Below are 14,682 nucleotides of genomic sequence, written 5' to 3' on the forward strand. Positions count from 1 at the left end.
CTCCTGGACGTCTGGATCAGCTGGGGCAGGGCTGCGGGTGCCGCACTGCCGCCAGCAGCACCAGAGGCAGCGCCACCACTTCGGGCCACAATGGTGGTGGAGACGGGCAGCGGGATTATCGAGATGGAGGGCACCTTGCTGCGCAGATTGGCCACCGCCGCTGCCGTGGCGGCATCGGTTCCAATGTACGTTGGACCGCCGCTCGATGACTTGCTGCCGCCGGCGGGCTTGGCCTGCTGTATCAGCAGGAGATCTCTGGGCCTATCCGTAGTGGCGGCCGTTTACTCACAAAGGCTCTCAAATGTCCGGGTTTCGCGTCCGCTTTAAACACTAAACACTCACACTTTCACTTGGTTCATTGCTTGGGTTTCTTCTGCTATGCTTGTATTTGTTACTTGGTATTTTGTTATTTTGTTTTTTGGGTGTAGAAGCACAACATCGAAATAAATTGAAAATCAGCCTTACGAAAGTGCACTTAAAAAATTGTCGACTAAACAAGTTCATTCATACTGCGTTGCCTCGATTGCTTGTCAATTGGTGTAGATACCCCAGAAGGGGCTGGCTTAATGAGGGGTTGGGGTTTTGAAATGGGGGCTATAAGGGGCGTAGTGGGGTCTGCAGATGCACCTGTGCGTTTCGATTCGTTCGGTTCGTTTTTGGTTCGTTTTGCAGCTGGAAATACGCGTCGTATACTTAACGTGACTTTGTGCGATGCATAGAGTTTGGCTTTTCGATTAATGCTTTCCAATTGTGTTGGTTTTTGAGTATATTTCGGCTAGTCTTTTGGTTTTTATTTTATGGTTATGTTTAACTTTACTTCGCTGGCTAATATGCAGCAATTGTTGCTGTGCATCGGTGACTGAGCTTGCTTCTGTATCTGTGTACTCCGCGTTTGCCTGTGGTCGTTGTCATCCTCGTTTTCGTATCCTGCTGCTGCTGTTGTTGCTGCTGTTGCTGTTGCTGCTGATGTTGCTGCTGCTGTTGCTGCTGCTGTTGTTGCTGCACATGCAACGCGTCGCCGCTGGATGGCTGCAAGGCTGCGCTGCAGCATTCGGTAGTGCCAGCGCCATTGGAACCCGACCACGTCAAAACAGTTGGAAGTGTGCCTCTGGATCTGGATGTGGATGTGCCAATGTTGCTGTTGATTTCCCACATCGCGGCACGCAACCCTATGCAACCACCACCTCGGGCACCACCTCCATCCTCGCAGCAACAACAACCACCAGCTGTGTGGAAAGTGGCTTTAATAATCGATTTTTCAGCGGCACACTTGCGAATCAATATTTGGCAAACAGGAGCAACGCTGCAGCTTTCCCTTTCCCGAATCGTATTTCTATCCCTTAGGTTTACATATACGAAGCACTGTTTTCAGTGTATTTCACTTATGGTTGCGGTGCTGGGTTCACTGTTTCAATATTTATATTTTCACTTTCAGAGATTTGTGGCTAAATGCACCGCGCGCGTTTTTTGTGACTCCTTTTTGTCGATTTTGAGAAGCAGCTGACCGGAGCTGCGTCCTTTACAGGAATGTGTCCCAAATTCGAGTGCCACAAACACAGTTCGTTCTGCCGCTGCACAAACTTTCCGTTTCGTGGGGGTTGCGCCTCAGTTTCTGGGAAAAGGAAAAACCGAGTGTATGTGTGCGTGTGTATCCGCATGCAAGTTGAAAAATGGGACTCGCTACGAACTGCTGCGAAAATAGGGTTAGTAGGCATAATGCCAAGTGCATAGCCAGGAAAAACTGGAAGCCAAAACACGAAGGAAAACGAGCACAGTCGAACGTTTGTTGCGCAGCTTTTCCACCCTTAAAATGGCAGCGGGGCACGCGGGCTGAGGGTCAGGAAAATTCCCGCCGTGGTGAGAAAGCGTCACGGGAAATTCCTGCACGCTCGAGGTTGAAACTCCAATGGCGGGAAAATTTGAACGAGTCTTGTGTGTTTGACTTTCGACATTTACTCAACTAAAAACTGAAACTGCCATTTACAAAAGTTGTATAATTTCAAAGAGAAATTTATTATTCAGTAGAATTTCCACTAGATATGTGTTTTTGTTTTTATTTGCTACATACAATTTGAAAGCAATAGTTTGATAACTTAAACAGGAATAGTTTGTAAGGTAAAACATATTTTATTTCGCTGTGTGCATATTATTTGTAATATATTGGTAAAATCTTGTTTATAAATTAAATGTGTGGAGCCCAAATAAACTATTTTCATATTTAAGATTTTTCACCAAATACCATTGATGTTGTGGTCCATAATGATAAAATCGAAATAAATAATTAAAGCTATGTGGATATAATTACATTTATGCAGCATTAAGGAAATCATATCAAATCATATCATATGAATATCTAAATGAGCCATTAAAATGTACTAAAATGAATTGCACTTAAATTTGCAGGAACGCACCAAACTGTTAAGTTCGGTATTTAAAGCCCCGATGCCAATTTCGGCAAAAACCAATCCCAGAACAGCTATGACCACAATGACCCCCGGGGACTGCCCAAAAAAAGGGCGAACAGAGAACATCTCGGGCATTGGCCAACAGCCGGGCAATTTTGGACTAATCGCCTAACTGGGCCCCAGCCTAACCGATCGGATCGAGCCATCATTAGGGGTGGGGGGAATTGGGGGTACAGGGCCAAACTTTTTATAGAGGAGGGCCGGTGATGGCGAACCGAGCGACCACCGTTACGACGGATTCGGATTCGGATTCTGATTCGGAACCAAAGACTCAGGCATCGGCATTAATATTTCATGTTTTTCCGTTGCTTAAATCATGTTAGATTTATTCTGCGCCGTTTTCAGCTGCCGCTTGCGCAACAACAATCAAGAGCTAACTGCTAACTGGTAACTGGTAGCTGGTAACTGGTTAGTGGTTCTGGCAGCCAGCTTACCAGCAACTTGCAGCTAAACTTGGCTAAAACACCGTTGGTTCTAACGTGAACGCGAAAATGTGTGCCTCACCGTTGTAAACTTCTTGCGGCGGCTGTTGCCTCATCTATTGCAAGTCTGTGCCGATTCTAACCAGTTTTCTCTGCAGAAACTCTCCGAAAAAGTCCCGTAAGAAAGTCCCAGTTATTCAAGAGGAAAAACCTGTTACACGCAACTGGCTCAGAGAGCTGATTGCCAAGAAAATGGAGATGGAGAAAAGTAAAGAACCAAAAAGAACCCAGCATATAGCCACAATAGCAGCAGAAACAGCAAACACGTTAGTACCGTTGCCTCGGATTCTTTGTTGCGCAACTGTGTTGCAAGATTAGCTGCGACTTCCAACTGGTTTATTGCAGCCCCACTGTCGATGAGGCAACAGTTGGCCTGGCCATTACTGTTGTTCTGCCTTGAAGATGTGGTAAAATCTTTTGGCTAGAATCGGAAATCCAACGGCGAGACTGGCGGAGGTGCTGCATTGCATGTCTTGCAGCTTGACTGCGTATTCCATCCATTTGTTTGCGGCTATTGAAAGCCGTTGCCTTTTATAATCAATTAGGTTTTTTAGCTTTTCGCCAGCCTAATGAGTCCAAAAGTCGGCTATAACCAGGCAAGGCTGATTGCTGAGGCGAAATATCACTAGAACTATTTCGAGTAACGCATAAACTCGGCTTCAAAACTAATAAATTCAAAAGACCTTTAGTAAATCTATCACAAGGCATTCAATCCACATGTACTTGAAATTTATTTAAGAAATTATTTGCCGTCGATTTGGAGTTTTGAAGAGAATTAAGTTCCTAGTCAAGTTTATAAGTTATATACAAACTTCCCTATTTCATTTTTTGTAGTTAAAATTTCATCCATTTGTTTAATTCCTATATGCATGGTTCTCCTGCTATCCATTGTATGTGTTGCAATTAATTCCAAATATTCATTATTCAATTGTAACATATAATCAATCATTCAATAAGGGACCAATAATTGCTAAAGCCTAATAATTAAGGGATCTCATAGCTACCCGGGGTCTTATGCTTAGTATTCCCTATTCACACTAACCTCTGATGGTGCTGGGCATGTTATCCGGGTTTTGCGATATCATCAATGGACGTGGACTTTCATTCAGACACCCAATCGGATCAGATCAGTGTCAAGGCTTTGAGCTCATCTCCCGGCCATGAGATCATATTAGCAATCCTAGAATTCGGATCAAACAGTTTTCAAACGGTGGCCTTAGCCGGCGAAGGTGATGGTGAAGCCGTCGGAGTGGAACGGATCAGAAAGGAGAGCAAGCGTAATCGGGACTGGAAGCGATCCGATGAGAGAGCCCAGAATCCGAGTGGACTGGACTGGACGTTGGGACAAACGATTGCACACTAAATGGCCAGAGACCGAGTCAAAGACCCGTTGCATCCGATGATCATGATCGTGCTCATCATCGTGGTCATCATCCTCTGCATCGGCGGTGGAATCATCATGCTCAGGCGGGAACCTGTGTGCGGAGGCGAGTGGAAAACCACGCAAGCTCCAAAAAGAGCTCCAAACAGAAGCTCAGCCGAGAAAGGAGAAAGGAGCTGCGAGATGTTCCCACCTCACACACGCACACGCACGCGCTCAACTCACCAACACACCTGCAACTCACCAACCACAATTCCTGCTAATTAAATGCGTGATCACTACCCAAAAATATTCGCGCAGCAACCAAAAAGCTACAGACCCGCCATCCTAAGAAGGATTTCGCGTTCATCTTCTTATCGTATTCCTATTTAAAGAAAGCATACAATAAACAGTACTCCGAAGCAAAAAAGATTCATCCCTAATATTTAATCTTCGTAAAAATTCGTCATAATATCTATTATGAGTGGTGGTGTTACAGCTGTCGTTACTTCCTCTTCTTCTTTCTTTAGGTTATCCTTTATAAATTAAATGCTCAATTAATTTGGAAACTACATGAAACTTATAGAAAAACGGTAATGGTATCTTTTAAAAGCAATCACGCTTTAAAGGGGCTTAAGCCTAAAATGAGATGGTATTTAAAACAATACTGATATATTGGATTAATTTATGGAAGTTGGCCTGTATGGGCTGGTAACCAATACACATGCCATCGGAGAGTCATGCGTGCATTTCATCAGAGATGGGATGTCCGAAAGTCCGAAAGTCCGAGAGTCCGACTGTTCTTCCCAGTGATACACGTTGGGGCCCGTCATCGGATCGCAGCTCGCTCAGTTGCACCTTTAATCGCTGAACAAACAGGAAGACTTCTACGGCAAACATACACACGCACACTCGCACGCTTACTCACACACACACGCTGTGGGAAGAGCGGGAGAGAACGGGAAGGGCGGAAGAGGGGGAAAACAGGTTGAGAAGTACCGCTAAGCTGAGGCCCCAACTTTCCGAGGTCAACGAACGTTCTTAGCGCTCAAGAATGAAGGAATCAAAACACACCAAAAAACACAGAGCGAAGAAAAGAGAGAGAGAGTGACAGAGGGAAGCAGAAGGGAGAGCAAAGAAAGCACAAAGAGAAAGCCAAGCGATCGACTTAAGAGCGCAACAGGTAAGCGCTGCAATCAAAAGCAAAAGAGGCAATCCCAATGCGAAGAGAGAGACAGTATATTTTATTGTGTTTTTGTATGCACATGCACTTTTGAAACGAATTTATCTGTTGCCCGCAGCTAAATGAAAAAGCTTACAAAATGTGTATTTTTAGCCGCAGATTTAAAAGAACAAAAAGGGGAGAGCGGAACAAAAGCCGCTTTGTAACTGTCTGTCTCATGACCAAAAGAAACCGAAATTCTTATTCTTATTGCTCAATATTTGGTAATACACACTCACGGATACAGATACAGATATAGATACAACTACAGATACTTGTGCATTCGACGTGCAAAAGCCATACAATGTAGCGGTATTTTGTCGAAATTTCCTGAGTCTCGAGACGAGTACAAAGCTCATTGACCTCGTGCTCTCCCTCTTTGCCCTTCTTTCCTTCTTCTCTCTTTTGCCTTCTGCCCCATTCCCTTGTAACAAGTGTGTAATGAGCGGGGAACGGGGGCCTGATTTGCTGCTTCTGATCATTTTTGGCGTTTTAAGGCGGACTTCCAGCTAATATAAGTTTCGAACATTTTCGGCTTTTATGTTTTCTTCATATTCTTCGTTTCCCTGGGGAATTTATTTTTAATCTGGCCAGATGGGGTATTTACCAGTAAGCTCACAAAACTTAGGAAATGAGGAACGCACATACATATTTACTTGACAGCCTGTTGATGCCATTTGCGTATGCTGCAATCCGATTGGTCAGTCCACTTGTTTCCCTACCAAAGGACACCTCTTTCCATTGGCTGTTGCTTTCCCCCTTCCTTTCTCCCTCTGTCGCTTCTTCATCCTGCTTTGAGCACAATATCCTTTTGTTTCACAACCGCCTGTTGCCGTTTAGTATGCTCTTTCTCTTTGGAGGGAAGTATCCGAAACGAAAAGATTAGAATATCTAAAAAAATGTTGATTGCTACACGTCATCGCCTGTTTATATCATAATGGATAAAAAAAAAGTAAATAAATTATTTGTAAAGTCGTTAAATATTTTTTGAATGTTTTGCAAAGACTGTAAATAATTAATTTTAATATTCCAGTGTTTAATATAAATTTATACTTATATGCATACATTTTATTTAAGAAATAAATAAAAAATTCACCGTAAAGTCTCTTAGCATATATATCTCAAAGGAGTATTCAAAGTTCGGCAACAAAACCATCGCTTTTCTCTAAGCTTATTGTTGTCCTCCCCCATTTTAGGAAAGTAGCCATCCTGCTGCTTAATAGCAATTTCATTTGGCTTGTCCTTCGTTTTGGCATCGGAAAAGCACTAGTTTCCGGGTATAAATAGGTCCTGTTTGACTCTGATTCCATTCAGTTCTACTTGGATTCGAGTCTTGTGCTTGGTAAATTGAACTCTGTTGTACAACTTTTACAAATTGGTAATGAAATAGTTGTGCCCTCAAAATATATAAAATGTGCTTAAGTACTATAATTTAAGTGCACAAGTTTATCAGAAAGTGTTCTACAAAGATTAAAGCTTTATTTAAATATATTTATCAAAATAAAATAATTTAAAGTATATAAAAAGTGATATCCGGTGTAAATGATTAATAAGCAGATAAAATGTAACCAGATTGTCTTGTGGTTTTTTAGATTTTGTGTGATAATTTAAAGTGAATGCTAACATATTTTTTAAACTCCCTAGATATCTGCAAATGCACTTAAAGCAACAATGTTGCTGTTCTATGACTATCAACATTATTTGTGAAACGGTAACCATTTAATTTGAGTTCCATCGATGAATTTGAGTTCATGTTTCCTTCTTTCTAAATGCATGACAAAATGCAGTTGGAGAATGAGGTGCACGCGCTGCAGATTGCTGCAGATATAGTTAATTTGCGGTATTTAAAATATAATCAAGCCATGCCAGTCAGCAAACATAAACAATTAGAGGGTGCTTTCCAATTTAAACGGAATTTTGTTGGGAATCAGCTGGTGATCCGAGCGCATCCCCCTTGGTTACACCCCTAATTTCGTGCCACCTATGAGATGGCCAATTAGGGAGCTTCATGTTCCAACAACTTGCCAACACATCCCACAGCCAGATCGGATTTGTGTTTGCTGCCAACAACCTAATTGGTTCCGACCAGGTCTATAAAAGCACGGCGCTATCCCAAAAGCCCTAGTTATAGGACAAATATTATTACGGCCGCAATTAGGTAATCCATCGGGTTCGAACCCTTCTAGTGCCAGAGGTGCACCCTTGTATTTTCACAGCTGTTAGCGTTTTCATAGCTTTTCCAAGCGCTTTTCTTGTCATTTCCACTTCCAGCGAACGCCAGAAGCCCCACAACATCGGAAGTGCACAAGTTTCTATTCCATTATATTGTTCTCCGTTGTTTTTACTATTTCCCACCAGCGGTCAGACGGTTGACGTTCCCATTCGGCATTTTAATTTGGCACAAGTCCCCGAAAAATGGAGCTAGCCTAGCAAGAGTCCAACAGGATTAGGCCAAACTCATTGCGAAACAAAACGCCTGAGGATACATTTACAAGCCCTGATTGCGTGCGACAATTGCACAGTATTTACGTCAGCATCAGTTAAGTGAGGCAATTGCACCATGGACTTCAAGGAATACCGCCAAAGGGGTGAGTACTGTCCAAATCTGGGCCATAAAATGCACAGCGGCAGACGCGTGTAAGTAAATACCGGATGGAAATCCCATCCAAAGGGCCGTATATTTGATTGGCCCAAGGCGGATTTGCCCCGGCCGTTTGTCTTCGTTTCCCGTAATTGAAATCCCACACACGGAGAAAATCCCGGCTATGCAGTATCATATTTTCAAATCAATTTTTATTGACATTTCCGAGCTTACAAGGCTTACAAGCGTGGGGCAATTATTTATTCGCTACTTTTAGCTGAACATCAAAATAATTTCAATTGTTAGTTCATAACACACTTGTGGTTTACATAATCTATAAATGGTTAGTATATAATAGTTATTTTCATGTTTGTTTTATTAACACATTAACACTTTTCCAATTCATAAACTATTTGTAATATCTATAATTGTTTAAAATCCAAAATGTCATTATTGGTTTTTTTCTTTTAGTCACATTGTTTTTCCCAAATAGTAATTAATAATAGCGCAAAATTAATCGAAGCAATAAACTAAAATTGTATTTCCCTTTACAGGCAAGGAGATGGTCGACTATATTGCAGACTATCTGGAGAACATCCGGGAACGCCGAGTTTTTCCGGATGTAAGTCCCGGCTATATGCGCCAGTTACTGCCGGAGTCCGCACCAATCGAGGGAGAGCCGTGGCCGAAAATATTCTCGGATGTGGAGCGGATCGTGATGCCGGGCATAACCCACTGGCAGTCGCCCCACATGCACGCCTACTTTCCGGCCCTCAACTCCATGCCTTCCCTACTGGGCGACATGTTGGCGGATGCGATTAACTGCCTGGGATTCACCTGGGCAAGCTCGCCGGCCTGCACCGAACTGGAGATCATAGTGATGAACTGGCTGGGCAAGATGATCGGCCTGCCGGACGCCTTTCTCCACCTGAGCTCCCAAAGTCAGGGCGGCGGGGTGCTGCAGACCACTGCGAGTGAAGCTACCCTAGTTTGTCTGCTGGCGGGGCGGACTCGGGCAATCCAGCGATTTCATGAGCGACATCCTGGCTACCAGGATGCGGAGATCAACGCCCGACTGGTGGCCTACTGCTCCGATCAGGCGCACTCCAGTGTGGAAAAGGCAGCGCTGATTGGTGGGTTTTACCAAACTGTTTAACTCCATTTATGTAGTTTCGTGGTAATTGATTGTTAGGTGATCTTTTAAGCTGATTACATTCTCACTACATTCTGGTAACAAACATACACACAAATACACCGAAATAAGTATGATCTACATTTGCATCCTTTCTATCTCTTGGTTGGCTCACTCGACCATAGCTAACATCATTGTTTAAGCCGCTTACAGCTTAAGCCACCTCCCACTCTTTTGCTCCGCAGGACTCGTGAGGATGCGGTACATCGAGGCGGATGAGGACCTGGCGATGCGCGGCAAACTGTTGCGCGAAGCCATCGAGGATGACATTAAGCAGGGCCTGGTCCCCTTCTGGGTGAGTGGCAGTCTGTCAAAATTAATTGGCCCGCCCTCCGCAGCCAGCTGATTCCTGTTTTCTGATTCCTAACTCCCAACTGGAGACCCCAGATTCACGACTCCCACTGGAGCCAATTAATACATGTCAGCATTTAAGTGTCCTGCGGTGGTTTATTTTTAGGTCTGCGCCACGCTCGGCACCACGGGCAGCTGCAGCTTCGATAACCTGGAGGAGGTGGGTGCTCAGGAAATAATTACAAAAAAATAAGAATAACTTACCATTGATATACAAAGCTCTAATTTATATATAGGATTCTAAAATGATAAGAATATATTTTCACTAGTTTAATTCCAAGCACTTTGTACTTTACATTGTCTCAAGAAGGCAAATGTTTAAGCTAAGAATTACAAGATTACTCTTCTTAAATCCCCATATTCCATTTTTTAACATCTGTTAAAAAGTAATTATTTCAAAGTGCTTAGAAGCAATAAGAGAGATTTGAGAATTAAAAAAATGATTCTGTTTCCTCAGATTGGCATCGTGTGCGCGGAGCACCGCCTGTGGCTCCACGTGGACGCCGCGTACGCTGGCAGCGCCTTCATCTGCCCGGAGTTTCGCACCTGGCTGCGTGGAATTGAGCGGGCGGATTCGATAGCCTTCAATCCGTCCAAGTGGCTGATGGTGCACTTCGATGCCACCGCACTGTGGGTTCGGGATAGCACCGCTGTCCACAGGACCTTTAATGTGGAGCCGCTGTATCTGCAGCACGAAAATTCTGGAGTGGCAGTGGACTTTATGCACTGGCAGATACCACTGAGTCGCCGATTCCGGGCTCTGAAGGTGTGGTTCGTCCTGCGATCCTACGGGATCAAAGGACTACAGCGCCACATCCGCGAAGGCGTTCGTTTGGCGCAGAAATTCGAGGCCCTCGTCCTGGCTGATCACCGTTTCGAGTTGCCCGCCAAAAGGCATCTTGGACTGGTGGTATTCCGGATCCGCGGCGATAACGAGATCACCGAGAAGCTGCTGAAAAGGCTGAATCACCGCGGCAACCTTCACTGCATCCCCTCATCGCTGAAGGGACAGTATGTCATCCGGTTCACCATCACCTCGACGCACACGACCTTGGACGATATCGTCAAAGATTGGATGGAGATCCGGCAGGTGGCCTCCACTGTGCTGGAGGAGATGAACATCACAATCTCGAACCGCGTCTATCTCAAGGGTAAACGCAAGGCCTACCGTCTCAAGTAGCCACCGCTTCCACTTTCACTTCCGTTCCCGTTCCTGTTTCCGTTTCCGTTCCTGTTAATGTATTCAGCTTGTTTATGCACTCTGATCCACCCGAGATCGCTTATTTGGCTTTTCTAATATACGGTTAAGCTTTGCTTGTACTTTTCAGATTTCTGATTTGCAGTTTTATTTGTAATTATTTATAAATATATTTGTATCGGCGTTAAGCAGAGAGGAAAACTCTTTGTAGGATATTTTGGTCTTGTTTTCAGCCAAGGCAGTTAGTTAGTTTTTCAAAGTCGTCTTCTAATCACATCTTGTTACCCCGCAGAAACCAAGGAAAAGAACGAAGCTTTCGGCTCGAGTCTTCTGCTCTCCAATTCTCCGCTATCGCCCAAGGTGGTTAATGGCTCCTTTGCGGCCATATTTGATGCTGATGAGTTTCTGGCCAAAACCTATGCCGGTGTTCGAATAGCGGTAAGTCGATATGGGTTAGTTAGGCACCTAGTTCTTGGACTTACGGTATTCCAGCACCAGGAATCGCCATCGATGAGACGACGTGTGCGTGGCATCCTCATGTCGGGCAAGCAGTTCTCTCTGGATTCGCACATGGACGTGGTGGTTCAGACGACCCTGGACGCCGGCAATGGAGCCACTCGCACCAGCATCACCAACTCCTATGGCCGCACTACTTCCGCGGCCCAGGCAAACTCAGAGAGGCAGGCCAGCATCCAGGAGGACAACGAGGAGTCGCCGGAAGGTATGAAGCCCAGGTAGTGTAGTCGGCTTTTTAGTTATATCGCCAGAGCTAGTCAGCAATTGAGAAACTCTTGCATTAATCAGACCAGAGGTGTCGGTTGACAATTTATACATGCACTAAATTATTATAAACAGTGTACTTTCCAATTATAAATAACACAACATTCCCAATCAATAAGAAACCCTTTCAAGGGAATTAATAATGAAATGGTCGTTTAAAATTAGTCAATGCGGCACTACTGGTCAATGCTTCAGAACTCCTACTAACCATTTCAGTAATTTAATTTCATTTTAGAAACTGAATTGCTGTCACTGTGCAGAACCAGCAATGCTCCCACTCCCGAGCACGCCCACTCCCTATCCACTCCTAGTCGCAGTTGCAGCTCCAGCTCCCACTCACTGACCCAATCTCCCACCCAATCCTCGCCGCGGTCCTCACCAGTCAACCGATTTCGACCTATTACTTTGGGCGCAGTGCCCAGTCAAAGCCAACTTTCAATGCCCATTGCCACGCCCCTGCCCAATCGCAATGTCACCGTGTCCGTGGATAGCCTCCTGACCCCGGTCACCACCTGCAACGTTTACCATGGCAAGCGGTTTCTGGAGCCCCTCGAGAATCTCGCCCAGACCAGTGCCTCCTTCAGCAGCAGCATCTTCCGCCTGCCGACGCCCCTGGCCACGCCCACTCAGGAATCGCTGGAGGATCCGGACTGGCCGGCGAAGACCTTCAGCCAGCTGCTGCTGGAGCGCTACTCCTCGCCGTCCCAATCCCTGGGCAACAACTCCTCGACGGAGAGCAGCAGTCTCAGCGGCGGAGCCACCCCCACGCCCACGCCCCTGAGCAGCCTGGATGAACTGGTGACGCCACTGCTGCTGTCCTTCGCATCCCCCTCGCAGCCCATGCTCTCCGCCCATGGCCTTGGGGAGGGTCAGCGGGAACGGGAGCGGGGCAGCGACTCGGATGCCACCGTTTGTTCGACAACCTCATCGATGGAGTCGCTTTAGTGATAGCCCTAAAATTCCCATATTATGTTTTACTGCACTAACAATTACTTATTTATATAAGCCTTTTTTCTTTAACTAAGCATAGTTAAACAGAGAAGAAGCAAATGAACCAACTACACATCTAATTGTTTAGCTTACTCAGTCTAAAGTTAGATACTTTATTTGCAGCTTAACCTTTAGTTTAAAAACAGTTTATTCCACCGCTTTATATTCAAGTATCAGTTGACACCTCAGTTCAATGTATATATATAATTGTGATTGGGGAGAAGGGTAAATCATCAAACGCTGCTGTGCAATCAATCAATAATGCAATCAATCGTAATTCCAATCAATGTTGTGCCGTACGTTAATCTATAAAATATGCATGCCCATTACCATGAATTTCCTATTTTAAGCTAACAATCGGTCAAGACTTAAACTCGTAAACTTACCGGCTTACATATGTATCTCCATGTATAATCAATTTCAGTGTGATTAAAGTTTCAAGGTTCTAGTTAAACACAAGCAAAATATCTGTTTTATTGTAGGCCACATATGCTGCTCTAAGCCCACTTTTGGATACTTTGTTGTATAGTCACAGTTTATTGACGTCTTCAGGATACCAAATATGTATGTATCCTAAAGTAATTATCGGCCTTTCATTGACACGGATTACAAGTCATGTTGATAAGGCCTGCATTAAATTTTGGTGCACTCGAACTCCTAGTGGAGGCAAATAGTCCTTTTGTCACTAGCGGAATACCATGCTCCCCTAGCTTGGTGATAGGTCACCAGGAGCGTTCTCACTGCCCATTGAATTCGACCCACCCTTGGAGTCCTCGTCATTGCCTTCCACGGCGACATTACCATAAACCGGTGTCGTCTGCATCCAGTTGCCTTCCAACGGAGATCCCGTGGTAGACGCGCCCTTCGAAGCGAACCGGTAGACAATCTGTGCATAGAATGTGAGCAGGAAGATGATGATGAAGTCGTGGAAGAGGATGAGCGAGGCCAGCAGGTGATCGTTCAGTCGCATCTCGGCAAAGCGTCCACCATTGATCGTCTGGGCATGGTACATCACGAACTAAAGATAATATACAATCACCTAATGGTTCACAGGCAAAACGTTCTTCTTTTGTTTTTACCAAGAGCACAATAATGCTTATGAAGATCTGGAATACCACGAAGGAGTACGGCATGTCGATCAGAATGTGCATCATGACAAAGAATACGGTGACGATCAGGAAAATGAAGGCCATTACAAAAAGTATCACAACGTCCAATGTAAGATCGTGCTGGGAATACAAGTTCAGCAAAAATAACAGATATACTCAAGATCCTTACTGGTATTATGGATCCCAGCAGCACAAACACGAAGACCAATAACACACAGATGAAAAACCACATTACCAAGTCTTCCCAAAGAGATCTCGCCACCAGAGCAAATATACCTACTATCACAAACTCCACCTAGCGAAGGGATTCCAGAAGGAATATCAGACAGTGCGTGTTCGTAGGATACTCACTATAAGCACGGTGATCAGCCAGTTGAGGCCAATGATAAAGCGGATCTTCTCGAAGAATATGAATAGCGTGACCATCACCATGGCCAGCGCGAAGAAGATCACGCTAATCCAGTAGAAGTTTATAAAGGCCACGCTAATGTCCGATCTGAAAGAACAGAGCTTACACGTAACACCCCAACTCACTTCCAACTTCCCAACTCACATCAGGCTGACCAGCAGCCACTGCAGGAGGGCCAGGACCATCCAGGCTATGGTCACCATGTAGACGACGCAGGCAAACTTCCGGCGGGCCCGCCGATATGCCCGCATTCTCTGGCGGCGGTCCTCCATGGCGGTGTGGGCGTGGCCCGGGTATCGTGTCGGAGTATGGAATACGGTAACAAACGATAACTAATCTCAAACCTAATGGAGAAGTCCAGGCCGCTCTGATATGTGAGGCTCGCTAGATAAAATGTGCGCACTCTGAACAAAGACGTATGTACTATATTCACAGTACGCTCGATTAACAAATTATTAAGTATTAAGAACTTCAGTAACATTTTAAAAGCAAGCACAAGCTTTCTTACGCAATACAAAAACGTACATCGCCACCTTTTTAGAG

The 14,682-nt window shown here is 44.8% G+C and overlaps 3 protein-coding genes across 5 annotated transcripts; 1 reads left to right on the forward strand and 2 right to left on the reverse strand.

Annotated features, from left to right (window-relative positions):
* Positions 1-774: 774 nt before the first annotated feature.
* LOC6528882 (forkhead box protein P1) lies at positions 775-1,709 on the reverse strand. Its single transcript, XM_002089878.4, has one exon. The coding sequence runs from the start codon at positions 1,153-1,155 to the stop codon at positions 826-828; it is 330 nt and encodes a 109-aa protein (XP_002089914.1). The 5' UTR covers positions 1,156-1,709; the 3' UTR covers positions 775-825.
* Positions 1,710-6,848: 5,139 nt separating this feature from the next.
* LOC6528884 (histidine decarboxylase) lies at positions 6,849-13,086 on the forward strand. Of its 3 annotated transcripts, XM_039370367.2 has the most exons (9): positions 6,849-6,907; positions 7,888-8,117; positions 8,665-9,243; positions 9,488-9,597; positions 9,760-9,813; positions 10,111-10,804; positions 11,144-11,289; positions 11,344-11,572; positions 11,867-13,086. In XM_039370367.2, the coding sequence occupies exons 2-9, from the start codon at positions 8,090-8,092 to the stop codon at positions 12,574-12,576; spliced, it is 2,550 nt and encodes an 849-aa protein (XP_039226301.1). In that variant the 5' UTR covers positions 6,849-6,907; positions 7,888-8,089; the 3' UTR covers positions 12,577-13,086. The 3 variants fall into 3 exon arrangements, with proteins under 3 accessions (XP_039226301.1, XP_039226302.1, XP_039226303.1); XM_039370368.2 differs by lacking the exon at positions 6,849-6,907 and having other exon boundaries at positions 7,846-8,117; positions 11,350-11,572; XM_039370369.2 differs by lacking the exon at positions 6,849-6,907 and having other exon boundaries at positions 7,846-8,117; positions 11,344-11,585; positions 11,867-12,009.
* Positions 13,065-14,506, reverse strand: LOC6528885. Its single transcript, XM_002089881.4, has 5 exons — positions 14,284-14,506; positions 14,082-14,226; positions 13,900-14,025; positions 13,701-13,850; positions 13,065-13,639 (listed from the first exon to the last, which is right to left on the reverse strand). Exons 1-5 carry the CDS (start codon positions 14,409-14,411, stop codon positions 13,328-13,330), a joined length of 861 nt encoding a protein of 286 aa, XP_002089917.1. The 5' UTR covers positions 14,412-14,506; the 3' UTR covers positions 13,065-13,327.
* Between the last annotated feature and the right edge of the window lie 176 nt (positions 14,507-14,682).

This window comes from Drosophila yakuba, chromosome 2L (genome assembly GCF_016746365.2).
Source record: "Drosophila yakuba strain Tai18E2 chromosome 2L, Prin_Dyak_Tai18E2_2.1, whole genome shotgun sequence".
Lineage (NCBI taxonomy): Eukaryota > Metazoa > Arthropoda > Insecta > Diptera > Drosophilidae > Drosophila > Drosophila yakuba.

What these genes read in the sequence shown, in the direction of transcription:
- LOC6528882 (XM_002089878.4), bottom strand. Translation starts at nt 1,155, where the DNA reads ATGTGGGAAATCAACAGCAACATTGGCACATCCACATCCAGATCCAGA.
- LOC6528884 (XM_039370367.2), top strand. Translation starts at nt 8,090, where the DNA reads ATGGACTTCAAGGAATACCGCCAAAGGG. An exon ending in CAAGGAATACCGCCAAAGGG is followed by an intron (nt 8,118 to 8,664) that starts GTGAGTACTGTC and finishes TTCCCTTTACAG; the next exon opens with GCAAGGAGATGGTCGACTAT. An exon ending in ATGCCGGTGTTCGAATAGCG is followed by an intron (nt 11,290 to 11,343) that starts GTAAGTCGATAT and finishes ACGGTATTCCAG; the next exon opens with CACCAGGAATCGCCATCGAT.
- LOC6528885 (XM_002089881.4), bottom strand. Translation starts at nt 14,411, where the DNA reads ATGGAGGACCGCCGCCAGAGAATGCGGGCATATCGGCGGGCCCGCCGG. An exon ending in TGGCTGCTGGTCAGCCTGAT is followed by an intron (nt 14,227 to 14,283) that starts GTGAGTTGGGAA and finishes CTGTTCTTTCAG; the next exon opens with ATCGGACATTAGCGTGGCCT. An exon ending in GGCTGATCACCGTGCTTATA is followed by an intron (nt 14,026 to 14,081) that starts GTGAGTATCCTA and finishes TCCCTTCGCTAG; the next exon opens with GTGGAGTTTGTGATAGTAGG.